This window comes from Uranotaenia lowii, unplaced genomic scaffold (genome assembly GCF_029784155.1).
Source record: "Uranotaenia lowii strain MFRU-FL unplaced genomic scaffold, ASM2978415v1 HiC_scaffold_755, whole genome shotgun sequence".
Classification (NCBI taxonomy): domain Eukaryota; kingdom Metazoa; phylum Arthropoda; class Insecta; order Diptera; family Culicidae; genus Uranotaenia; species Uranotaenia lowii.
In genome coordinates, this window is record NW_026598706.1 from 494 (window position 1) to 25,000 (window position 24,507).

General features: G+C 40.1%; 5 protein-coding genes and 1 long non-coding RNA gene across 10 annotated transcripts; 2 read left to right on the top strand and 4 right to left on the bottom strand.

Annotated features, from left to right (window-relative positions):
- Positions 1–410: 410 nt before the first annotated feature.
- LOC129760761 (uncharacterized) lies at positions 411–2,403 on the bottom strand. The gene is made up of 3 exons (XR_008740386.1): positions 1,695–2,403; positions 1,350–1,487; positions 411–1,272 (listed from the first exon to the last, which is right to left on the bottom strand). It is a non-coding gene; the product is annotated as an uncharacterized LOC129760761 (long non-coding RNA).
- Positions 2,404–2,854: 451 nt separating this feature from the next.
- On the bottom strand, positions 2,855–7,565 carry LOC129760760 (apoptotic chromatin condensation inducer in the nucleus). 2 transcript variants are annotated; one of them, XR_008740385.1, is made up of 8 exons: positions 7,342–7,565; positions 5,597–7,198; positions 5,232–5,439; positions 4,929–5,166; positions 4,754–4,866; positions 4,426–4,688; positions 4,229–4,353; positions 2,855–3,606 (listed from the first exon to the last, which is right to left on the bottom strand). XR_008740385.1 is itself a non-coding variant. In XM_055758420.1 (7 exons), exons 2-6 carry the CDS (start codon positions 7,195–7,197, stop codon positions 4,473–4,475), a joined length of 2,376 nt encoding a protein of 791 aa, XP_055614395.1. In that variant the 5' UTR covers position 7,198; positions 7,342–7,565; the 3' UTR covers positions 2,855–4,353; positions 4,426–4,472. The 2 variants fall into 2 exon arrangements, 1 of the variants encoding a protein (XP_055614395.1); XM_055758420.1 differs by having other exon boundaries at positions 2,855–4,353.
- A 2,491-nt stretch (positions 7,566–10,056) lies between these two features.
- On the top strand, positions 10,057–11,570 carry LOC129760764 (calcium load-activated calcium channel). Its single transcript, XM_055758426.1, has 4 exons — positions 10,057–10,285; positions 10,403–10,480; positions 10,737–10,911; positions 10,980–11,570. The coding sequence occupies exons 1-4, from the start codon at positions 10,225–10,227 to the stop codon at positions 11,215–11,217; spliced, it is 552 nt and encodes a 183-aa protein (XP_055614401.1). The 5' UTR covers positions 10,057–10,224; the 3' UTR covers positions 11,218–11,570.
- Positions 11,557–13,806, bottom strand: LOC129760762 (FAD-dependent oxidoreductase domain-containing protein 1). Of its 4 annotated transcripts, none has more exons than XM_055758424.1 (3): positions 13,609–13,806; positions 11,888–13,456; positions 11,557–11,808 (listed from the first exon to the last, which is right to left on the bottom strand). In XM_055758424.1, exons 2-3 carry the CDS (start codon positions 13,302–13,304, stop codon positions 11,669–11,671), a joined length of 1,557 nt encoding a protein of 518 aa, XP_055614399.1. In that variant the 5' UTR covers positions 13,305–13,456; positions 13,609–13,806; the 3' UTR covers positions 11,557–11,668. The 4 variants fall into 4 exon arrangements, with proteins under 4 accessions (XP_055614399.1, XP_055614397.1, XP_055614398.1 ...); XM_055758422.1 differs by having other exon boundaries at positions 11,888–13,548; XM_055758423.1 differs by having other exon boundaries at positions 13,584–13,806.
- A 256-nt stretch (positions 13,807–14,062) lies between these two features.
- Positions 14,063–16,916, top strand: LOC129760763 (probable 26S proteasome non-ATPase regulatory subunit 3). Its single transcript, XM_055758425.1, has 2 exons — positions 14,063–14,581; positions 15,739–16,916. The coding sequence occupies exons 1-2, from the start codon at positions 14,186–14,188 to the stop codon at positions 16,822–16,824; spliced, it is 1,482 nt and encodes a 493-aa protein (XP_055614400.1). The 5' UTR covers positions 14,063–14,185; the 3' UTR covers positions 16,825–16,916.
- Positions 16,917–17,940: 1,024 nt separating this feature from the next.
- On the bottom strand, positions 17,941–24,501 carry LOC129760759 (ranBP-type and C3HC4-type zinc finger-containing protein 1-like). The gene is made up of 6 exons (XM_055758419.1): positions 24,444–24,501; positions 23,976–24,382; positions 23,003–23,919; positions 22,744–22,941; positions 22,527–22,670; positions 17,941–18,358 (listed from the first exon to the last, which is right to left on the bottom strand). The coding sequence occupies exons 2-6, from the start codon at positions 24,244–24,246 to the stop codon at positions 18,179–18,181; spliced, it is 1,710 nt and encodes a 569-aa protein (XP_055614394.1). The 5' UTR covers positions 24,247–24,382; positions 24,444–24,501; the 3' UTR covers positions 17,941–18,178.
- Positions 24,502–24,507: the final 6 nt, after the last annotated feature.

Sequence of the window (24,507 nt, forward strand, 5' to 3'; positions counted from 1 at the left end):
AAAAATAACGCGCTATCGTAGATAGAACCTACTTCACGTAACATTTTGTCTAACCTGTTTATACACCCTTTGCTATTTTCTTATTTTTAGCTTAAGTTACAAGCTCGCATTCATTTGTAACTATGTTTTTATGTTGAATAAAGAGTTAAATGGATTATTTTGAGTTTGTTGGCGGAGTAGTAGCGAAAAATGGTTTCGGAGTAAAGGGTGTATATCCATGTAATGGCAGTTCTGGTTTAAGAATGTTTATAGATCCTTTACTCAAATTGAGTTTTTGATGTAACGGAATATTATTTTCTCAAAAGGGTTTTACCGTTAAGTAGTGCAAGTGTTGGCCTATCGCGAGGTACTGAAAATGGTTTTTGTTTACTTTTGGAGATAGATCCTTTTCACGTGTTGGTACAGATATGATTCGATTCAATTATATGCATCATCGGTAAAGTAAACAAAGGAAATTGTTATGGAAATGATGTTGTGTTAGCATTCAATTAAAAAAACAATAAAACTTTTAATATGAGTACTTAAAGAAAACTTTATGAGAATGATTTCATTTGAATGATGATGGCTTCATATGTTTTAAGAAATTTCGCAAGGACAGGCCCAAATGATAGTCGTAGTTTAACAAATTGTATGCGCTTGCATATGATTTATTTTAAATTTTAAATAGTTTCGAACAAAATCTATTTTCCGATATTCGTTGAAATCGCTGATATAAATCACGCATTTCCGAAACCTTAGATATGATACAAGAATGATCATGATGGACCATCACCATGACAATGTCGTCATAAAAGGAGTAAAATTTCCGGTAGATCCAATATGACCTTTAATTAAAAAAATAATATTTTCCATTCATGCTTTGGCATATCTGGAAAAAAACACTTAGACTTAAATTATTAATTTTTAAATTATTTATCATGATCCAAATGAGAACTTTTTCTTAACTACAACTTTGAAGTAACGTTTAGCCACAGGTTTAGCTACTGGAATCAGAGACTTTTCCAGGATTTCAAGTTTATTTGGGGCTTTCACCTCTAATTCGTTTAGCTTAAGCTTTTCCGCGAGTCCTTGAGTGAACTTTCAGGGTTTCAAGTTTTACGATAGCCTAATTTTTATCCCAATTTGAAGTGAATAACTTAGCCAATATGGTAAGGAATTAAGTGAATGAAAAAAAATATCAGGATTGGGCACGTTAGTTAACACTCCACAGTTTGAGCCAGTTATTTGTACCAAAGCGTAGCTGAGAAAAATGGTAAAACGTTGATCCGTTTCCTGTGTAGTGAGAAAAGAAACTGATGAATATTTCATATAATTTTATTTAAGAAACATTCAAAAAATGAAACTCTTACCATGATGATTTATTTCCTCAGTTCTTATATAATTGTCCATAATCGACGGATCCGATCACTCGACATTGCATGGAATTGCACTCATATGAACGGGGATTTCAGGTCACGAAAAAAGGATAAATAGCAATTCGCAAAATTCTGTGGAAAATAGATTTGAACCTAGTGATATGTTAACTATTTGATGATTAAATAGAAAAAGTAGTTTTAAAAGAGAATTTATCATAAAATAATATTTTTCGTACGGTTAAATTTGGTAAAGGAATAAACCATGAATATGTATTCATCTTTTATCACTATATCCTTAGCCAAATTTTTAATCTCTAAGCAGAATTTGATAAAACTTACATTAAACAGCAACCTTACCGAAGAAACGGACCAAATAAACCTTTAAAACCTTTCAAAAACACTTTTTCAAAATCACATAATTATGCTCAGTTTGTTTACATCTGAGCTCACTCGGATTGAAAATGTTCACAGCTGGCAGCAGTGCAGCTGGACTGACGCGAATACTGTTTTTTTTTATTTTCCAACACTAGACAATCAGAAACCCACAATGATTTACTTAAATCCACACAATCCGCATTCAAGCTTTGTGTTACACACAAAATAGGAGGTGTCCTTGCCCTCGTCGCCACTATTATAGTCTGATATTTCTTTGTAAGTTCACTTATAATAAAACACCGATCTTATTCGCTTGACAGTCTGATCTGAACTGATCATCTCCTTTATTTCTAATGATCCTCTCCTTGTTGCTATTTATCTGTTCGTGTACCGTAGGGTATCGATTACTGACACGACATATTCAAGGCGAGAATCAAATCAAAATTTTAGAATAATAGGAGGAATAGAATTCAGTGGATTTTGTTCTCAAATTTGCAGAGAAAAAAATATTAAATAAGAATATCAATCAGTATTAATCAGGTCAAATTTGAATCATAAATCCAAACTTAAAGTTGTTAGGTTTTGATTTAAAGATCCGTAATTCATCGTTGTTGATTATATTTCAAATTTCATAATTCAGAAACCAGAGCCCAATAATCAAAACCTGTGTGCGATAAAGTGATTTTTAATTGGAACATCGTCGTTTTAATTGAATCGGAAAAGTGTTGACAAAATTATCAAAAAATCAGAGTTTTGCAGCAGATGTAGAACGAGATATGAAGAATCGATTAGTATATGTACTGAACTCAAATTTGGTGATTTTGGCACCTCACCCTCTGATTCTGAGGGCCTCAATTATATTCTTCATCCTTTGTTTCAACAGTTTTCTGTAGAAATTCCAACAAACATCATCGTTATCAGAATATTCTAACGTTTGACATTGAAAAAAGGGCTTATTTTAGTTTTCAAAAAATCCTTCTTGTCACATTCATGTATTTCAAAACTGGGAAAATCATAAAATCTCGATCGAAAAACCGGGAAAAAACCGGGAATTTGAAAATGGAAACTTGCTGGCCACCCTGACCTACGAATGTTTTCTTTCCACAAAAAAAACGAAAGCAAACTTCTGAGACTTTAATATTTATCTTTGTAGTAATCAAGTGTAGTTGACATGCTGCTTACAATATATTAAACGCTAGAGGTTTCTGACCCAACGCTTTCTACTTCAATAGGTTTCACCATATAATCGTACCAATTTTGTCATTCAACTGTTCTTGCGCATATCATTAATGTTGGGTGCTACATTTACACAATCCAATCCAATAGTAATTTTAGTGAAAATCGCACCATACGCTACGCGCTAGTGCTATGTAGCTTAAGAGACAATCAGTGTGTATTAACTGTTAGGTAAATCAAAAGGTTCACAGCATTTCGGGTGATGTTTGCTGACTTTTTGATGAAAACACAAAACGCTTCTCAGCGTTGTTCCACACACTTTGATTGGATCCATTTGCAGGGTTGATTTTTGATGGTAGAATAGCAGAAAATTTGTTTGTCGGTAGCTTCATATAGGAATCCATCCCAGTTGTAGACTTTCGGGAAATCAAGAAGATTAGACTTCCAACACACGATGACTTGCTTGTAACGGCATCCGATGGGTAGCTAAATTTAGCACACATGTGTGCATATATTGTTGATGAATTTTGGTAGTCTACGTTTTTTCTTCTCTATTTAACGAAGGCTGCGTTCGTTATTTCCAGATTAGCATATCGTAGCATGGATAGGTGTTGATGAACTTTTGCCTCATCCTCGCGATTCCATATTAGGTGTAGCAATGCTTCGCGATGCGGTACCGGAACCGGAAGTAGTTCAGCTTCTGATGAAGATATATAATACACAGAAGAGAAGGTTGCTTATTGATTTTTATCTCAATCAGTTACACGTTGGTCTCGTTTTGGTAGTGATGAAATAAGGTTTTTCCCTGAATCATCTGCCTACAATTCTCTGGCTGTGTATGTTGGTGTTTCCCATTGCCTCTAATCGTCCTGTTGCACTAGAGATTCGGATTCCTGTCGGGTGGTAGACGATCTGCTCGACTATTTATTTCTGCTTATGCTGAGTTTATCGAGTACTAAATCTATCTATATGTAATTTAATGAATTCTTTTATGCAAGAATAGCTTTTTCAATGAATAAAATATTAGTAAATTAGCTGTTGAAGTTTGAAGTTTATGACAAAATGTTTCCCACAATGAAAATCATTTCGCCAAAATAATGGAAATCCTTTGAATTATTTTGGTTACATTAGAGAAGAGATAAATTTTTTCACGAATTTGCTGTACAAAAAATACAGCATAAATTATTGCTGAAAATTTTTAAACAAGGCTACAATTGATGAAAAAAAAGGAAAAAACACAAAACTGGAAAACTGGATAGGGAAAAAACTAAAATGTGAAGAGGAGTTATAGTTAAAAATACAATACAACTTTCCACACAGACCCTATTTGTTTTCGTCGCTGGTTTTCCGAAAAGGTGTTTATCTCACTAGAACACACGCATACATCTGCCTCGTCAACCAGACCACAAAGCGCGTGTGCTCCTGTACGGTTCCTATCCGGCGAATTCTGCATTACATGTCAATAAAACAATCCACTCATTATTTGTGGGAAAAAATACGAGGGCTTGTATCATCTTACATCTTCGTTTCAGACATGTTAGAGCACGGCGGCCAAGGTTAATGTTTTTATCTATGACGCCTTCGACCGTCATCACGAGATCGCGACCGCCTAGGGCGACGGTCACGTGAATTTGAGCGCGGTCGTCCTTGATCGCGACGTTGTTCACGTTCACGGCGGGCTTCCCTTTCTTTGCGGCGTTCCTCGTCCTGTTTGCGCAATTCTTCCTGCCGACGTTGGTTATCCGCTTGCTCTTTACGGCGATGTTCTTCCTTGGCAGCTATCTGTAATCCCATTTTCGAAATGTACAAATTCTTTACGCACAATTTGAATAAACAAAAAGTTATACCTGTTCCGCAGTTAAGGGTAGCCAGTAGATGCAAGGAGTAGTTTTGGTTTTTCTGAAAAGATCATCCAACAATCTAATAGGTTGTTCGTTTTCCTTCTTCTTGAATTTTCTCGCTACAAAAGTAAGAAATTTGGTTGAAGTATGCTACCGTTATATCGTTAGTTCAATAAATTACCGGGTGATAGACTGGTACTATTACGTCTCCTTTCGCGATCCCGATCCCTACCGTAGTCCCGCTCGGCCGAGCGTCTTCTGCCTCCACGATCGCGTTCCCTCTCTTTTTCCCGCTCCCGTTCTCTGTCACGTTCCCGATCACCACGTTCTCTCTCCCTATCCGGCCGGTCTCGATCATGCTCGAAAGCGTCTTTCTTACCGAGATCCCATTCGCGAACCGGTCGATTCACGTGAGTTTCCTAGAATATTTTACGTTAAAATTTTGTAAGATCTAACTCAAACATAAACACTACTCAAGTTATACCTCTTCTGATTTCAAATCACGACTCCATCCAAACTCTCGTGCATCTTTAGTGTTCTCGATGGTTATGCGAGTGGTTCCCGCATCGTCAAGTGTAGAAATAATGGCCTTCTCCATTCCCGCTTCGGAACCGAAGTCTACATTGAGACATTTGGGATTAGATGTTGGCCATCGGACACCATGCAACGCATGTCGTGTTTCAACCGCTTCACTGTAAACAATAGTTGTTTTGTTATTTACGTTCTGCTTCACATTGAAAAACAAGTTTTCTTTGAATATCAAAATGCTTTATGAAAATTCTTGGTCAGCTCGTTAATAACCAAAATGGCACTGAAAACAGTTAAAACGGTTCAAAAATCTATACTTACTCCTCCGTTTCGTACTTGACGTAGCACTTGGATTTGATTTTGTCTATCCAAAAACCATTCTCCACAATTTTACCGGTTCGAGCCAGCAGTCCTTTGAGCTGCATCACCGTGAACGGGCGAACCAGATTGCTAATGTACAAAATATTGCTGGAATGGTGCTTGGCGGGGCTCGGTGGCCGAACCACCGGATTATTACCATCGTCACTGACAATACTAATCTTACGAACCGTTCCCGGGTTCAGTTTGTCCGCTGGTTTCGGTTTGTATTCTTCCGCTAATGCGGATCCGTTGTCGAAGTTTTCCTTTTCTGATGATTTTGAAATAACATCCTTAGAACGCCGCCGTTCGAGGTTAGCAGCCGATCGTTCTTCAGTGCTGTCGACAATTTCCTCCGGTTCCGGAGAAGATTCCAGCTTAGCTTCTGAAAGTGGAACGGGTTTAACCGGTTCAGAGATGATATTTTTGAGTGAATCTGTAGAAATAGTAATGACCGAAGACTTGGTGTCCGTTTTCGACGATATCCAGCGACGTTTTTTCTGCAAAGTTCGTCGCACAGGTTCCACTGGTTTTTTCTCGGGGCTCGTTCTGACAACAGGATCGTCCCTTATTTCCCCAGCCTCTAAATCATCATTGCTTTTATCGTTAGCCTCTTCCTGTTCGGTTTCATTGGTTTCGATGACTTCTACTGGTTTGGGGGATTTACTGCGAGATCTGAAACGTGACTTTCTTGGCGGTTTTGGCAATTCCGTAGGTTTCTCAACCGTCTCGGCCGGAGAAACGTCCTCGGAAGCTTCCTTCTCAGGGGAAGCTTCTTCGGTCGGTTTCTCCGGTTCGAAGGTTGGCGGTAGACTTTCGTCTTCCTGAACACTCTCAGAATCCACCTCACCCGACTCTCGCGATTGATCATGAACGTCAACCTGTACCTCTTGAGGAGTCAGCTCTTTACTTGGTTCCTCGTCAACATCATTTGATTCTTCTTCATCATCTCGAGCAGACGTATTATTTTCCGCTTTATTTTCCACATTATTCTCCTCATTAATATCCTCATTGTCAGGACCATTATCGTTATTACCTACCGGCTCTGCTGAATTATCATCCTCATGCGACTCATGTAAAGAAACTTCTTCAACCGGCTTTTCCTCTACCGTTTCCGATTCGGTTTCTACCATAGCCGCTTCCGGTGCTTCTTCGATTTTTTCCTCTTCAATTGTTTCCATGACAGTTGTTTCCTTCTGATCATGGTCGCCATTCTCCTCACGTTCGCTTTCCTCTTTATCGGATGGCTCCACGGACAACGATTTGCGTCGCGAACTTCTCCTGACCCTAGTTACGGTTTTTTCTTCAGAAACCTTGGCCCGAGTACTTCGACGGCGGCTGCGCCTATTGGTTTCTTCTTCTTCGTGATCCGATTCGCTATCGTCGGATTTCGTCGTCGATAGCTGTCCGGCTACGACCGCAGCAGGTTGCTCCTCATCTCCTTCTTCGTTCCTCTCATTCTCTGCGGTTTCATCCTTCTCCGGAGATTTCCTCCCACGACGGGATGTACGTCTCGAAGCCTTCTCCGGTGAAGTTTTGACTTTATCGGCCGTTTTACGTCGCATCCTTCAAACCAACACAAAAATGCATAATGTATTATCAGTTTCCACCAATATTTTTTAAGCGGCGAATTTGCTTTCAATGTTTCCAAGCTTTCCTCCATGTCTGACGACGGGAGACATTAATTTTTTTTTTTCCTATTTACTTACCCGATTTTCGTTACCAATTATAGACGCACAGGCCAATCGGTGTTCAAAATAGAATATTCTTCTAATGCAAAATCAAATCGCACTCAATTCGTCTGCTATGGTGCACAATTAACACCGCTAATTTTCAAATTAAAATTGTCTTTTGCACGCGAGAATCAACTTTCTACGCCACCATCAAAGTTTTTCCGTTTTCCGACTTTCGTTCTTTTTTTGTGCTGCCGCACGCTAAGATGCAGGTAGCTTAAAGAATCTAAATTTTTACTCACAACTGCACGAAAACCTTACGCTGCACGCCAAGCTAACAACAGTCAAACTTTTTCTATACGGAAAATCGTTTAATTTGTTAAAAAGATTCAAATTTGGCTTTTGTCTTAAGGTCATTGAAATATTAGGTAAACAAAGGCATTGGAGCAATCAACATGGCTAATTCTGAAATTTTACAGATCGGACCCTCTCCTATGTTTTTGGTTTCATGTCAAATTTTACTTAGCTCGAACTTTAGAATGCCAAAATTTGAAAGCATTTGCTCAACAGATATGAAAAAGCAGAGTAGAACATTTACTTTCAACCAGCTCCGGATAAATAAATATGCCTGCCATTTGAAGTATTTGACTCACAAAACTGCTCGAAAATAGCAGCAATTACTATATAGAGCTTTATTCATATTAGCCATTGTCAATTGCTAACCCATATTTTAGGATAGCAAAATTCAAGAGATTGCTTGAAAAAAAAAAGGAAAAAGCACAAAACTTTTTTTCTTTCTCAATGTCCATGAAAATTCATACTCATACAAAAACGTGCTTCAAAATTGCCAGAGTGCTAGATTTTTCATACATTTTTTTCAATTCGAGCAGTTTTTTTTTTAATTCAAATGAAAAAGTAACAATTCAAAAAACGTCTGATACCGTATTCGTTTTCACCACTCGATAGTATTGCACCGTCCCGGTGTATGTCCAAGCGGATGAATCTGAAACAGAAAACAACTGTTAGTAGAACAAATCAACTTATACAATAAATTAAACTTACATTTTCGCTTCCTGATGTGTGTCCTCCAAAAAATAACTTCCACCATCTTCTGTTTTTGCGACATTCTAAAACTAAATTTTAAAATATTCAAGTTGACCTGAATAAAATAGCCAAATCCACCATCTTTTGTTTTTGTGACATTCTAAAACTAAATTTAAGAATCCTCAAATTCACCTTAATACACGCAGAGAAAACTTGGATTTTGAAACAAAACAAAACTGACTTTGATTCAAAACACTCAGTTTTTTTAATCAAACTCCTGTTTTCTTTGAATCAATGAATTCTCGTTCTGATTCAAATGAATAATTTTTGAAAGAAAGAATTAATTTTTTGAACTGAATAATTTTGGAATTTGATTTTAAACAAATTCTTTGATTCAAAAGACATTTTTTCAATTGCATATGTCTTTTGAAACAAAGTAAATTTTCTTTCAACCAAAGAAAAATGTTTTCAACAGAAAGGAATAATTTCTTTAAGTTAAAACTTCAAACTTAGAAGACAATTTGGATTGAGCAAGTACCGAATTTCGAATAAAGTTTGGCCGGTCGTGTTAAAAATCAAAACAAACAAAAGTGAATCAGAGATAGCTATTTAGGAGGATTCAGGATGAGGAATGCATACCATGGTAAGTGCGTGTTAATCCATTAGTCAAAAAGTGAATATTTAAGATTTTATATAAACTTTTGCATTGTTACAGGACCACGGCTGATTCCGCCCAAAATCCAGCGGTCTGATTATCTTCGGGCCGATCTTCAGCGGCAATCACCAGTTGGATGACCGGAGTTGCTTCCGGAAGTTTATTGAGCGGTCCAAGAAGAATGCCCTCAGGCCAAAATTTAGGACCGGTTAATTCCATTATAGTGAACCAGTGTTTGTGTTAAGTTTGTAATAAAAATGAATTTAAGATGTAAATTGTTTCTTTTTATTGTTCAAAATTCATAATTGGAACTTCTGAACAACAGAAATATTTCTTCCAATTGGAATAAAAGGAAATAGTTCAATGAACCAATCCTTTTAAATCTAAATCTAAATTACATTGTAGCAAACGAAAAAGACTTTGCATCAAATGAAACTGTTTTTTGTTTCAAAGCATTAAGATTTTGACTCAAAGATTTTTCAAAAGAAAAATTCTTTGAAACAAAGGAAAATGTCCTTGAACCAATGGAATTTTTATTTATCCCAAAATCAAAGGAAAAAATCCTTTGTTTTTGCTGCACTTTCCTTTGAAATAAAAAATCTTTTTTCTGCGTGTAAAATAGCCCAATCTACCATATGCTAGCGATGAGCAGATGAGAAATCCTCGATAGCCAAAACAACTTTACACGATGACAAAGCTTTGAGAAAAATATAGGATTGTGCGTAAAATTTTGACTTAATGTTTATTAATAAAGTATAAAATTCTATCATTTTTATCGATAATCAAACTGGGTTTGAACAATCATTCGCGCATTCTGAGTAACCATGACTCAGTAGATGCGAAAAGGGCTGTTAGTCAGTTCTGAGTAAAAACCGTTTAGTCAAAACTGAGTAGATGCGGTTTTGGCGACAATTTTGCTCGTGTACAAAAAAAAGCCAGGTCACAAACCTTAACTATGGGTGCTGATGTTATGTCGACATGCAGGAAATATTTTGATGATTTTAGCAACACTCATCCCCTTTCAACTGACAGCTGGACGAGTGCGCTCTGCATGCTCCTATAATGACGTTTTTCGTACCCCGTCAGCTAGCACAGCAGATATTTTGGGAATTGCTCTAAATTGAAATTTTTATTAACATTGAAATCTATACGTAAACTGCACAAAATCTAGGTAATTTAGCCAGTCAGCTAATCCGGAAGCCGATTCGCACTGAGTAACCATGTGGTCAGATACGCTACTGATTGTTTTCATCTCTATTTGTACGGCTTTTCTCGGCGAAGGTGAGTTAGGAAATAAATTTGGAAAGGTGAAAATCTAGGGTGACCATTTTCCGTGAAACCGCAATGTATGAATTCCATTTCTCGTTTTATATTAAACTTAGAATTTAATGTTTTCAGGATTAACTTGGCTCATGGTTTACCGCACCGAAAAGTATCAGAAGTTAAAGACGGAAGTGGAAAAACAAAGCAAAAAATGTAAGTTTCATCTTTAACAGACCTCATAATAGTTGGTTGGGAATGTTCGATGTCAATTGACACACCTTAGGAAACCTTCGCCTAATTGCTTCGTACAACAGTACAGAAACTATCTTATTTAAAAGCACTGTGGTGCCATTCCAGCATTGAATTTCTATTAGTGTAACTATTGGAAATAGAATTAAGACAATCGAACAACTAGAATTAGTTTATATAGTTTAGTTCAAATTTTGCATAATGTTGTCAAATTTTTCAGTGGAAAAACGAAAAGAAATCCATGGGGACTCCCTGGATAAATCTCACAAGAAGAAAATCGAACGCGATGAGGAAAAGCTCAAGAATAACAATCGGGATCTGTCGCTGGTCAAGATGAAGTCGATGTTTGCCACCGGTTTTGCATTCACAGCTCTCCTCAGTATGTTCAACAGCATGTAAGTGTAAACTGCACTCTGGGTATCATTTTCGAGAGCTGAACTTTGAATTTGGTTTTATCTTTCAGTTTCGATGGTCGCATTGTTGCCCGGTTGCCATTCGTACCGATCTCCTGGATCCAGGGACTCAGTCATCGCAATTTGCCCGGAGACGATTATACCGAGTGTTCGTTCATCTTTTTGTACATTCTCTGTACCATGTCCATTCGGCAGAATATTCAGAAATTGCTCGGATTTGCCCCATCGCGTGCAGCTAGTAAACAGGCCGGCGGATTATTCGGACCAACCCCAGGCCAATTCAAGTAAAGGCATCATTGTTGTCGATTTTCTTTCCAGTTTGCGGGAAAGATCTCATCATCGTTTCCAAAAAGTCAAAAATTATGCCCTTCCTTTGTGTATTGGCGAAACATGCAATCAACCAAAACAACGAGGTATATTTAAAAACAAAACCTGTTCTTTGTGAAAGGAAATTATTACTAGTGCATTTCATTTCGTTAACATTTATTCAGCGAATCGTCGCTTTTATTTAATTAAAGACTAGATAATTACGTTAGCCACTACTCATTACTGTAAATGAATTGCATCCAATAGCATGAAAAATGGAAAACATGATGAACAAAACGTAAAAAAATAAAACCAATCCACTAGAAATAGCTTAAATCAAAGGTTTTTTTTTTCACTTTCCATCCATTTGTAATGTTAATGTCGAATCATCGTGGTGCGTTCAGGGAGAAATGCTAATACTCGGAAAAAGCGGTCACACGATATTCGCCTCGAACAGCGGCTGATCGATGAGGATTCGATCGAAACCGAAACGCGTCAAATCGATGGTTCTGAATTCACCGTCGATGATCATTTCCGAAATAGCTCGCCCAACGGCGGGAGTTTGTTGAATGCCTGGGAAGAATGTTATATTAATTTTTTGTTGTAGGTTTAAAAAAGGTATTTGAAGTAAGGAACAATTGGCTCAACTTACCATGACCGCTGAAACCGGTGGCAATGTAAAGATTGTTGTAGTACGGGTGTGGTCCCACAATGCCATTCTCGTCAAAGGTGTTGTACTCGTAGTATCCAGCCCATGCGTTTTTCACCTTGATGGCTTCGAAACTGGGCACCAACTGAGCGAGATTCGGCCAAACGTGTTGATCGAAAAACGTATGGTCAACATCCAAATTGTCCACCGAAGGTTCCTCATCTGGTAGTGGACTCTTACCGCCCAGGTAATTGCCTCCTAAACCATCCCGACGGAAGTACGTTCCAGTGGGGTCGATCGTTAGTGGAGTGTTGATGCCGGGACCGTTGTCTCCTTGACACTGGAAGACATACACGTAACGTTTGCGAGGTTCCACAGGAAGAGGTACGGTTAAAATGCCAGGACCGGTTCCAATACGCGCCGCTTTCGCTACATTGCCAGACTGGGCACCGGCCGCAATAATAGCCAGCGAAAATTTGATATCACGAATTTCACCATTTTTCATTTTAATGTAGGCCCTGTCCAGTCCTTCGTATTCAGTAACGTTTGGATCGTTAACCAGAATATCTGGATGACTTTTGAACGAAAAGTTTACGAATTCGGCTTCAACAAAGTGGGCCCCATATTTTATGGCTTGACTTTTGAACCCGGACAGCAGAGCCCACGGATCGAACCACCCTTCTTTTTCAAGCCCATGGCACCCGAGGGCAATGCCATCGGTATTCATCCAGGGAAACCGTTCTTTAAGTCGCGTTGCTGTGAGAATTTCATTCTTGGCTCCTAGCATATTTTGAAGTTTGGAATTCTCTTGCAGCTGTTCTGCTCCTTTTTCCGAAGCTAGCATCAGATAGCCATATGGAGTGAAGTTAACGTCCACATCTTCACCGAGGTGTTCCTTTGCTTTGCGCATAAAATCTGCCCCGTATAGGCTCATTTGAATGTTTTCGACAACGGAAAATTGCTGACGAAGGCCACCCACCGAAAGGCACGTAGACGCTTCCTTGTAAGTTGAATCTTTTTCCAAAACTACAACGTTCAGACCGTCTCGGGCCCGTTTCTTGAGCCAGTACGCAATAGATGAACCAACTCCACCTCCGCCAATGATGAGAACGTCGCAATGACTTTGAAAGTCTTCCCGTCTGTACTTTTCAAGGTAGCTGTCCACATCTTCTGTGGACTTGGATTTCGCCTTGATAAAATTCGGAGTAATGAAGTTTTTCACCTTTCCCATATCATTTCCTAAAATTTTTAGGGTCCGAGAAACGGGATTCTCCCGATTAGCAGCCACATCTGAGGGCTTAACTGGGCCGCGGTTTTTATCTTTGTCGCCACTGTCAGAAGATAGCTGCCGTATGGCACATGTAAGTTCTCTAGGGAACTTCTGAACCTCCAGGGCCTTTCTGCTCAATTTAAGCAGCATTTCAAGTTGTATTGATTTGATAAAGTGCAAGTAATAGACTGAGGAACGAGCTTCTGGCTCAGCGTATGCCAGTCGATCCTTATCTTATCAGTACATTTAAATAGATGAGTAAATAGAGCAAAGTGCCTATTAATGTCGATATTTTGCACTCTCTGTTGGGTTTATTTTGAATAATCTTTGGTTAATAATCTTATCATAGTTTATCCTCCTTTAAGTGTAACTGGAAATCGAAGTTTAATTCCCTCTAAAATGTCTATAAATTATGTAACTTTTCTTTACCTTTCTGGATGTGTTCGATACCTACTCGCTGTAACGGTTTCAGTTACACCAAATTCATTAAAATATCTATTAACTTTAGGACTTGAATCTTAAAAATGTTTTTTCAAAAACATGAAACATGTGTAAACTTTTAAATCTCACGGACCGAACAAAACCAAATGCCATCGGGCTGTGAATGCATGTTTACAATATATGGCCGTGCGTGATTTGAAAAAAAAAATAATTGCCGCGTGCTGACAGATCGATGAAAAACGTTTTGATCGATTCTGATACCGCGACCGCCCTTTCCGACAGGGACCACTTTTCGTGCAGCTTTATTCATCGATAATTTTTGCACGGCACCCGAAAGACAGTTCAAATTTGGGTTATCGTTCTCTCAAAAAGTCGGGTCCAATCACTGGAAACGAGCCTCAATGTCGACTTACCTTCGGTGCATCGCAGCCATCTTTGTTCTGCTCGAATTTTCATGACTCGACACAAAACGATTTTGACAGACTCCGCGGTGAACTTGCAGAAAATATACACAAATCCAGTAATTCCGTAATTTTCATCGGGAAATTTGCTAAATTTTTCATCAAATTTGCTACAATCTGCGCTTAACGATGGTAGCACAAACAGCGGAAGCTTCACCGGCAGTGCAGGACGTGGAGATGGAATCGGCCGAGGATCTGGAGGCTGCCAAGAAAGATGCGGAACTGTTGACGGTGCAGGAACTGCGTGAACATGCCCGTCAAATCGACAAAGCCGTCACCAGCAAGGAACCCCGCTTCATCCTGCGGGTGCTCCGTTCGCTGCCGAACACCCGCCGCAAGCTAGGATTGGTTGTGGTTCGGTCCCTAGCCGTGCAGTTGTATCCAGCGGGCGCTGAACGTGAAGCCATCTTGGCCTACATCGAGGACTACCCCGAGGGCGCCCAGGAACCGGAACTTCCGCGACCCCGGGCCGCCATCAAGAGCCCGCTACCGGAAGTGGATGCCTACATCCATTTGCTGTTGCTGGTGAGTATTATTTTATTCTTTTTGTTTTAAAGTAACTACCTATCTAATTCAATGCAAAGATATAAAATGATGAACATGGCAAGCGTTATTAAATTTTAATGCACCAAAAAAAGACTAAATTTAAAATGACAAACAAATATTAAAAAACGGTAAAACGAAAATTTAAATTTCTCTTTGATTATTTCCAACATTCTTAAAAGTTTTGATTATCTACGCATTCTACAATAATTGGCCTTATGTAGGTATTTTCATTGGTTCAAATTTGTTTGATTCTCTTAATCCGAGATTGCAATTTCTGAAAACTTACCTTAACGTGTGTAAAACACGAATCAAGTCTTAAAGACTAGAGCCCTTAAGCAGGAAGCAGCAAAAACAAAAGAATTTATTGAAGAATTATCCCCAGATTTTTTAAAATTCTCAAAACGATCAAGATAACTAGAGCTACAATTTCGGAAAGAATTTTACAATTTACAAGAAAATTTAAATTTCAGTCACGTTTTTCTCTATTGTGTTTTTCTCTACATGGGAAATTTTGCTTGGAATGGCGGTAAAGTTCTCTTAATTCTTAGCAGGTGTCTAGAATTATAAAATGCATTATTGTATCGCTATATGTATAGTATTTGTAAAAAATATCAAGCGTATTTAAGTTCTTTTCAAATACATGCAACATCAGACTTACAAATATTATTAAATCCTCTTAATTATTTTTATTACATATTTAGATTGTCGAACCTTCTTAGACTTTGACAAAAGTTGGCAAAATTATCATAAGTCCTTGAAAATTTTGAAACATTTGGAATTTTTGAAGTTTTTAAAGCAGTTGAGTTTAAAAAAATAAATTTAAATCTCAAATTTGTATAAATTTTGGAAATTCTAAAAAAAATCACAATAACGGAAATTTTTCCATTACAGTTGCCGAATTTCTCAAAGTTTTTTTTTAATATTTATAAATGTGTTTATAATCAATTCCAAGTTTGAATTTTAATAAACAAGAATGTTAAAGCTCAACATTTCTTGTTTGAAAAAATCTCATAAAACGAGTTGTTCAAAATTCTTCTATTGTAGGTAACTCGACTTGAATGGGAAAGTACGAATACATGTATTCTACAAAGATCCAAAGAACTGACATTGATTCCATTTTCGTTTCCTATTCCCAGGTGAGACTGATCGACAAAAATGAGCTGGCCAAGGCGTCGAAATGTTCTCAGGACCTGATGACTAAAATCGTGGGTCAGAATCGTCGCTCGCTAGATTTGATCGCCGCCAAGTGCTACTTCTATCACTCCCGTATCACCGAATTGAACGGCGAGCTGGAGAGCATCAGAGGATTCCTGCACTCCAGATTGCGTACGGCTACCTTGAGGAACGATTTCGAGGGACAGGCAGTGATAATCAACTGTTTGTTGCGAAACTATTTACATTATTCGCTGTACGATCAGGCGGACAAGCTGGTTAATAAGTCGGTTTTCCCCGAAACGGCCAGCAACAACGAATGGGCTCGTTTTCTGTATTATCTGGGTCGCATAAAGAGTGCTAAACTCGATTACAGCGCTGCCCATAAGCACTTGGTTCAGGCACTTAGGAAAGCTCCCCAGCAGGCAGCGGTAGGTTTCCGCCAAACTGTACAAAAGTTGGTCATCGTTGTTGAGCTGCTGTTGGGAGACATCCCTGAGCGTCAAGTTTTCCGTCAGTCTGCATTGAGAAGATCTCTAGGCCCTTATTTCCAGCTTACCCAAGCTGTGCGTCTAGGCAATCTACAACGTTTCGGCGAGGTTTTGGAAAACTTTGGGGATCAGTTCCGTCAAGATCATACCTTCACTTTGATTCTGCGTCTCCGTCACAACGTCATCAAAACAGCCATTCGCTCAATTGGTCTCTCGTACAGTCGCATAAGCCCCCAGGATATTGCCCGCAAGCTTGGGCTCGATTCTCCCGAAGACGCTGAGTTCGTGGTGGCTAAAGCGATTCGTGACGGTGTCATCGAGGCAACTCTCGATCCAGAGAAGGGATACATGCGCAGCAAGGAAAGTACTGATATCTATTCAACCAGAGAACCACAGTTGGCGTTCCATCAGCGCATCAGCTTCTGCTTGGATCTGCACAACCAGAGCGTGAAAGCCATGCGTTATCCGCCGAAATCGTACGGTAAGGAGTTGGAGAGCGCTGAGGAGCGGCGAGAACGCGAACAACAAGATTTAGAACTGGCCAAGGAGATGGCCGAAGAAGACGATGATGGATTCTAAGTTACTGGAGTGTGGTCTTTTTTTGATCGATAAACGTTGCATAACAAACAATAAGGTAAATACACTGCAAATTACAGATTGATAATAATATATTTTTGTTGTGTTATTTCTAAAAGCTGTTAGTGATATCACATTGGAGTGAAAATTATTAGTATCTTTAAAGATAAAATACATAAAATGTGAAGAACAGCCTGCACGCAATGAACAATGACTGTCATTCTGATATGCATATGCAAACATATAAATATTTCAATTGAAAATAGTTTTTTAAACCTATTTTCATTGAAGTGAAAAACTGAGGCTTCCGATGCTATTCAGAAACTTGTACCATCTATGATTCTTCAATAAGCCTCCTTCAAGTTCGACCGTTTGGTTCAAAAGTGTTGATATGCGCCAGATGAAATTTCTTTGGGAAATTGATGTGACTTAGAAATTAGGTTCGCTCATTGAGTGTAGGTGTTTTACTAATTGAATTGAAACTTTGTACGTTGTTTGATAAACTGCAATGAGTATTGTGTGTTAAGGCCGGGTAAAAATTAGGTATGGAAGGTGCTACACGTATGAACAATTTTTTTGAAACTTCGAGAGCAGTTTCAAACAAAAAGGCAGAATCCGTGAAACGGGATGTTTTCAATAAACTTCCCACCCCGAATGAGGGTTGCATTATCATGGATGCAAGCTACTTAACAATAAACCATACAATTCTGCTGAGACCACAGTTTTATTCCACGCCGGAGAGGAAGAATGATCCTGGATCATTAAAAGTAATTATGATTGCTCAGGAGCAGGGCTTCTAGTTTACTATATTAACTTTCTTGTTATCCTTCTTATTTCCAGAACGGAGTACCTTTTGAGGCTTTTATACATATGATCACTCGTTCGGCTACTGCTGTCGAATATCAACAGGAATGAAAACAGGATCCATGGAAGCAAATCGGTAAGTACTTACTGCTTTTTTATGAATGTTGAAGCGATTATGTCAAACTTAACATTGTCCTGCAACTTACCTTCAAGAATTTTTTAACTTATGCAGAATTTTTATTAAAGATGTAGTGCTAAGCACTTATAAATTGTGATATACCACTTGCCAGAAAACATCAAAGTCACAGTTCCAATTTTTATTTGCTTTAACGTTTCGTTCTACAGTTAAATATTTCGTTTATAAAAAGTTAGTCTAGGTACGCATTAAATATGAATTACAATAGATAAGCTTCGATTAGTGATGTCCATGTTCTTAAAACTTCTTTGGCATCATTTTATTACTCTACAGTATTACGCTCTGGTTCTAAACAAAACATCATATGTCGTATAGATACCTAGCTTATGTTTAAAGTCAGCTATTAGCTTAGCTTTCCTAATGGCAGTAGTTGCATTCGGGATGGCACTTCTTTCCGTCGACACCACAACGGCAGCCACCGCTGGTGTCGCCTTTCCCGCCGGGACCCCATCGCGGTCCCCGGGTCACCCAGCAGATCTCCGTCTTGCACATGCTACACTTGAGCCAATCGCAGCCCCATTTTTTCATCATGACGACCTGTCCGAGAGGGAAGACAATGGAAATCCATTGGTTACTGCCGTACAAAAAAAAAAGCTCTTTAATCTGAAGTTGGTCCAGGAAACAGCCCGGAGAGAATATCGAGTGAAGAAGAGAATAAAAATACACAGGACAATTTCAAGTTAAACGGCACTCACAAATCCGCTTCCCATTTTTCCATGAACGATTCTTTTTTGTATTAGCCTGTATTAACCTGTAGAGTCCTATACAACTATTTTGTTACAGCGTTTTGCTCTGGGGTATAGGGACAACCATGCAATTTTCGTTCCATAACAAGTCATCAATTTCGATTGACACTCCAAAATTTCAAAAATCCTAATCTATACTTGATAAGTGTGTGAATCCGCGTTCCGCTGACGAAATTTCAACCTTTTTTTGATAAATTTTTGGATTGTATAGAACAGCTTCGATGGATTTGCCAGTAAGCCTGCATTGGCAGGTGAAGATGAATTATTATGTTGAGGCCTTCCGGAAGATCCGAAAGACGAACCCATTTGGTAGGCAAATTTGCTACTTTTAGCTTGGTTGAAACGTACCGCTAGTCTGCCATCTTGGAGGGACTCAGAATTTCTCCGATCGAAGGTCGGATTGAATTTAGTTTCGAGAATCACTCCAGTGGAAAGTTTGATCAATTGTACGGGAATGTTTTTTTCTAAAGGTGTGACTCAGTTTTGCTGCCAAGACTGCTGCCTTCAATTCGACAATTGGTGCTTTTTTCGATCGAGTCATCATTTTACGTTGTCCCCCACCCAAATCTTCAGATAAACGACGCTGCCAAACGCATTTTCACCAGTGTCATTAAAGATATGGAGCTGTATTCGGCCAATCAAATTGTTCAGAAGGTGTCAACCCAAAGTTACATCCTGGAATCAGAACATCCTCGACAAAACATTTGTCCTTACTTATCTAGACACTTTGTGTTGATTCGCAGTTCCCGTTTGTAGCTTGCTCTTCACATGACCATCTTTCCTAGCACCGTAAATGAAGCCGTATAACCCACTTGCCAAAAGCTTGTTCGTAAGGAGTTACCTTTGTAAGCGTTGCTAGTCAGTCGAAGGAGGTGATCTTGTTGTAATTTTAAATAAATTTTGGAGTGTCGTTTGTGGGGGTTAAGGGGTTCTCCTTGGTGTAGCAGTCCACCAAGCTACGCTAACCCGGCGAACGACCGGGCGAAAGCCATGCTGCCGCCACCAGAGCGCAGCGAGGAGATGTGAGCCGCAGTCTTGTAGCGAAGAGACGAAGTGTGAGATAGGACAAAGCGAAAATGAGCGCCGGACGGAGGCAATGATCTGCAATGGGGTCAGAGCAGGTCATAAAAGAAATGAACATTTTACTCTGCCATTAGTTCGCGAACGCATCATAGCAGTCCCAAAATTTTAACGATCGTTTGCCATTGCAAAAAGTTTGGTGCTTTGTTCCATCCATCTAAAAACGGAACAGGAATCATCGCCATTGAAGAATTCCATAAAGAGGAAAATCCAGTCTTAAGCTGGAATAGATTGAAACTCCAGGTAACCATATGCCATTTTGTCCCTGCCGAAATTGTGTCTCTAATATGCACCTGAATTTTACCAGGACCCCGCTGTTTCGGTTTGATTTTAAATCAACCAAACCCCGAGAGCGCCACAGCGCTCTGCAACTGCAACCGACCACCACACTCGTCGGTGTTATTCATTTCGATACCTGGTTCAGCACCCAAGGTGGGGCCAGGTACGGCATCGCCACACGCTCTCCTCACAGTCGAAGGTCCAAGTGCGCCGCCCTACAACGTTGATCGATCGCCGTCGGTGTTACTTTCCCGGTACCTGTCTCAGCACCCAAGGTGGGGTCAGGTACTTCGCCATCACGCCGTTTCGTTCAGCTACCAAGGACCAGCAGTGCCCGGTTCAGCACCCAAGGTGGGGCCGGGTACAACTGCACTACCCGCGAGAGCCAGCCAGCCTCTAAGCGGACCTCATCGAACCCGAGCTCGACGACAAGGAAGGAAACGGAATACTTACCAGGTCAGATAACTAGTTAAGAAAGTCCGAGGAGTTTTTCTTAGCTCTACCGAAGTTCCCTGAAACTTAGTTTGTAAGCTTGCCGACCCTAGGGATTATTAGTGGTTTACCGCAAATCTACCGATTGCCTAACAGCAGTTTTACATCTTGTATTTGTTCGAATGGACTGACTCTCTGGAGCCACCATCCACACCCGAACCACGATGATCTGCAGATGAATTGAACGTCTAGTTGGTGACCTGAAATCTACCTTCCGAGCGTATCAAACGTACCTATGTGGTCCGCTTGATGGCTTTCTATTCGTTGCCAAAGCGGTCATAGTGGCAACACACGAGCTGAGAACAGCTTCCATAGTGATGGGAAAGATGCAATAGCGCGGTATCATATGGTTCGGCAGCAAGGTGCCAGTTGAGAATCAAGGGCCGTTTCTTCAACATAAATATCATCAACGATCACACTCGCCTCGGAAGCACCGGTGACGATAAAAACTAATTCTACGCTCAATTGGAACCTGAATACGACCGCTGTACATAACATGATATCAAGATCGTCATTGAGGATTTCAACGCTCAGGTCGGCCAGCAGGAGGAATTCAAACCGACAACCGGCTGACCAATGAAAACGGCCTCAGACTGATTTTTTCGCCTCCGAAACAATGGCCTCCAAAACAATACCTCCTTCCATCACCCTCGTCCACACAAGTACGTCTGAAGATCACCGTACCGAACGCATTCACAGATCAACAACGCTTTGATAAACAGGCGGCACTTCTCGGATATCATCAACGTCAGATCCTGTCAAGGTGCCAACATTGAGTCAGATCACTATCTGGTGATGAAGATGCGCCCAAAGCACTCCGTCGTAGTAACGACATTCAAAATCGGACTCACTCCGGATAAACCACGCATGACTGAAACAACCTTAGGTCGCTGTAAACTGCGTACATTCAAGACAGATATTGACCGCGTTGCGGAGAACGTCATCGGACATGTGGATGGACGAAGAGAATGCCAGAAGAAAAGGCGCCGCTTGGAGGGGAGAAGAGTTGGAGCAGCTGCATCATTCCCAGAAAACGCGAAAGTTCTACCGGAAGCGGCATTTCCGAAATTGGGCACATGCAGAAGACCTAGGCGGTAGGAAAAGGTACATTGCCGAGATAGCAAACACCGAAGATTCACTCCCAACGATGACTGAAGCTAGGGAAGTCATTTGTCATCTGAATAGCAACAAGTCGGTTTAGAACTCATCAAAAAGAGTCCGGACACTGGTAGAATGTGCGCATTTGGGACATGTAGTATCTTAAATCATAGTAACCTTTTGATATGTTTGCAACATAAAAAATAAACATTCTTGATTCAACTATTAGCAAGGGCAAACGTCATGAATCTTCTCTTAGAACATAGAAACTAGTTCTGTTTTCCCGATACTACAGGACAAAGAATAGCTATCGAAAAAGTGGAAGGAGGGGATTTTAAGATCCATCTACAAAAAGACCGACAGATTGGATCGCCAATTCCGCCTACAAAGTACTGTGTCGCCTACTCCTAACGCCATAAGCAAACAGACGGAAGTTACAAAGATCATCTGTAGCGGAGGAGAAGATCTACCGCAAACTAAAACGCGAAGCAGGAAGGATTGAATTGATGATCAATACATTCAAGACGATGTACACATGTGGCCTGCGGGTCCTAGAACTATCGAGCCCGTTTATCCGGTAAAAATAAAGCTACGATCGACTTCGGAAAGCCGGAGAAAGTCAAAGACTTTGTCTCCAGATTTTGAAAACCTATTCTGTAAACAGTTTATAAGAGATTCAAGTATGGGCTCATCCCGATTATTGAAGAAAGTGTTATCCATAACACCCCAAGAAATCATCCAATACACGAGGGTACATTCCGCAACTATACGCGACTCTTCCGGACCAAGGCTGAGGTCGATAAGGTATGCGTATAACCTATCGGTCATGAACTACGGTGGAAATTTAGGTTATTTTTCCTTTTTTCTCAGGGACTTTAAACCAAGTAGGTTCAAGTTTATTCATCCCGAGAAATTTAGGCTATATTGAGGGATATTTCATGTGATTTGAATCACACGGTCTAGCTAGTCGACCGCTATTTGAATCATACATAACACTCGAGTAAGTTTACCTGGCACGTGGGGCAATACAAAGCGTCGCCTTTGTCGACCATCTGCTGCAGCATATCTTTGGTACGTTTTGCGTCGATGTTCGTATCACAGTCACTGTTCATTCGGTCCTGATACTGCTTGCAGTCTAGCCCATCGTGTATAGCCTGGAATTGAGGGAGAGATTACATGAAGTGTCTTTTTTTGAAAAAAAAATCTTCAACTGCATTCGCTGCTTACCCTGCACGTAAGGCAGTTGACGATTGTACACACTGGACATTTGAACTGATTGACGTTGTCCTCGTAGATGCACCAGCCGCGGCAGTTCGGAGTCTTGCAATGGAAGGTGTTGTCCAGTTTGCTTTCCGCCTGCCGGATCGATTTCGCCAAGTACGCTTCGTACATGTCCTTGCTCACCAGTGCTTTGATTTCGCGTTGCTATAAGTTTAGGAATTTGTTTTTCAAACTTTGTGAAGATATCACGAAAACTACACCATACCTGCACGATACTCTCGCAACTGTAACTGTTATCCATGTACGGGCACTTTATCTCGGCTTCTTCGCAATAGTTGATGGTATTTACTAGACATTCTTTGCAAAAAGAATGCAGGCAATCGCGTAGTACGATTCCTTCGTACTGTTTGAAGTGACCGAAACAAATGGGACAATCGAAAGGATCGACATTTGCGATAAGATCGGCCGCATCCAAGTTTACCAGCTCGCTGTAGTGATTGCTTGTTTCGATACCGTTCTCTGGAATCGCCAGACCGTTTCTGCCAAATTTCACCGGTTTCTCGGTGGATCCCTTCAAAAGTATCGCACGAACTATCGGACTAGCAGTACTGATAACGGGGCCGTCCGATTTTTGTTGAGTCGTTGGTCCATTTCCATACGAGTTCGGATTGAAGTTATCAACACCTCGATACTTGTTCCTAGTAATATTGGGACTTGTGAAGGCTGTTAATACTATGTTTTTCTGCTCTGGCACCTGGATGTGTCTAGTCGTCAAAAGATCGCTTGTTGTACAAGGTTGTTGAGACGCTCCATGTTCAGGTAATCCAGCCTTTGCTTCATCCAGCATAATGTTGAACAAATCAGATGATTTACGATTGCTGGAAACCCTATTTAAATCGTTGCGTGATTCTTTGGGTAGATTACGCAATTGAACAGGAGTTGGCTCTGTGGGTCGTTTAAGGTCGTTAATTATGAAACGTTTCACTTCTTCAGGAATAAAATTGTCATCTACGGTTTGATATTTCGTCGGTACAATATATGAAGCAGGTCTACTTTCTGAACATGCCCCACATCCGGGACGATTTGGAGGGTTAATCAATGTGCATAACGGACAAGGCCAACCCTCGGTTTCTTCATTGCGGGTGGCACTATCTTCAGGAATCGTTGCGAGTGCGGTGGCTCCTACATTCGGAAACAAAAATTAATGTCTTGAAAAAAGAATTTAAAATGTGTCTCACCAAGATTGGATTCATCTGCTTCTAACTTTTCGTTCTGGGTATCGGAACTTTCCTCATCTGAATCTGAAACGGATAATATTTTCGCTTCGATCGGACTAAAGTGTGGTTGTTTTTCGTTTTTACCCGCTGGTATGTTCTTCATTCGAGTTTCACAAACTATCGGCTGTTGATCGTTGCTAACTATGTACAACTGTACAATGTCCTGGGTGTCTTGTAACCCATAGTCGAACAAGCTTTTACTATCGTCATCCATCTGTTGACCTCTGTGCATCCATCTTTGAACTGGCACAGGAATGCCAAACTCTTTCGAGAATTTTGCTTTCAGTTGCCGTACAGTTGTATGACTAGATACGTCCACCTTTAATGGACCCTTACGACTGACCTTATCATGGATATTGACACAAATGCTTTAAAGTTAAAAACAAAAAGTTAGTGAAATTTATAATTATGAAGCTAACAGTCACTAACCATATTTCCGTCAGGCTGCCAGTCGATCCGGTATCGGACCCTCCGGGACTATGCCGTGTAACTG

Coding starts and splice junctions, on each gene's coding strand:
- LOC129760760 (XM_055758420.1), bottom strand. CDS start 7,197: ATGCGACGTAAAACGGCCGATAAAGTCAAAACTTCACCGGAGAAGGCT. Junction 5,167..5,231: donor GTGATTTGAAATCAGAAGAG/GTATAACTTGAG, acceptor AAAATATTCTAG/GAAACTCACGTGAATCGACC. Junction 4,689..4,753: donor TACCCTTAACTGCGGAACAG/GTATAACTTTTT, acceptor ATGGGATTACAG/ATAGCTGCCAAGGAAGAACA.
- LOC129760764 (XM_055758426.1), top strand. CDS start 10,225: ATGTGGTCAGATACGCTACTGATTGTTTTCATCTCTATTTGTACGGCT. Junction 10,286..10,402: donor TACGGCTTTTCTCGGCGAAG/GTGAGTTAGGAA, acceptor TAATGTTTTCAG/GATTAACTTGGCTCATGGTT. Junction 10,481..10,736: donor GGAAAAACAAAGCAAAAAAT/GTAAGTTTCATC, acceptor CAAATTTTTCAG/TGGAAAAACGAAAAGAAATC.
- LOC129760762 (XM_055758424.1), bottom strand. CDS start 13,304: ATGCTGCTTAAATTGAGCAGAAAGGCCCTGGAGGTTCAGAAGTTCCCT. Junction 11,809..11,887: donor CACCGGTTTCAGCGGTCATG/GTAAGTTGAGCC, acceptor CATTCTTCCCAG/GCATTCAACAAACTCCCGCC.
- LOC129760763 (XM_055758425.1), top strand. CDS start 14,186: ATGGTAGCACAAACAGCGGAAGCTTCACCGGCAGTGCAGGACGTGGAG. Junction 14,582..15,738: donor ACATCCATTTGCTGTTGCTG/GTGAGTATTATT, acceptor TCCTATTCCCAG/GTGAGACTGATCGACAAAAA.
- LOC129760759 (XM_055758419.1), bottom strand. CDS start 24,246: ATGCACAGAGGTCAACAGATGGATGACGATAGTAAAAGCTTGTTCGAC. Junction 22,942..23,002: donor GTTGCGAGAGTATCGTGCAG/GTATGGTGTAGT, acceptor CTAAACTTATAG/CAACGCGAAATCAAAGCACT. Junction 22,671..22,743: donor TCAACTGCCTTACGTGCAGG/GTAAGCAGCGAA, acceptor CCTCAATTCCAG/GCTATACACGATGGGCTAGA.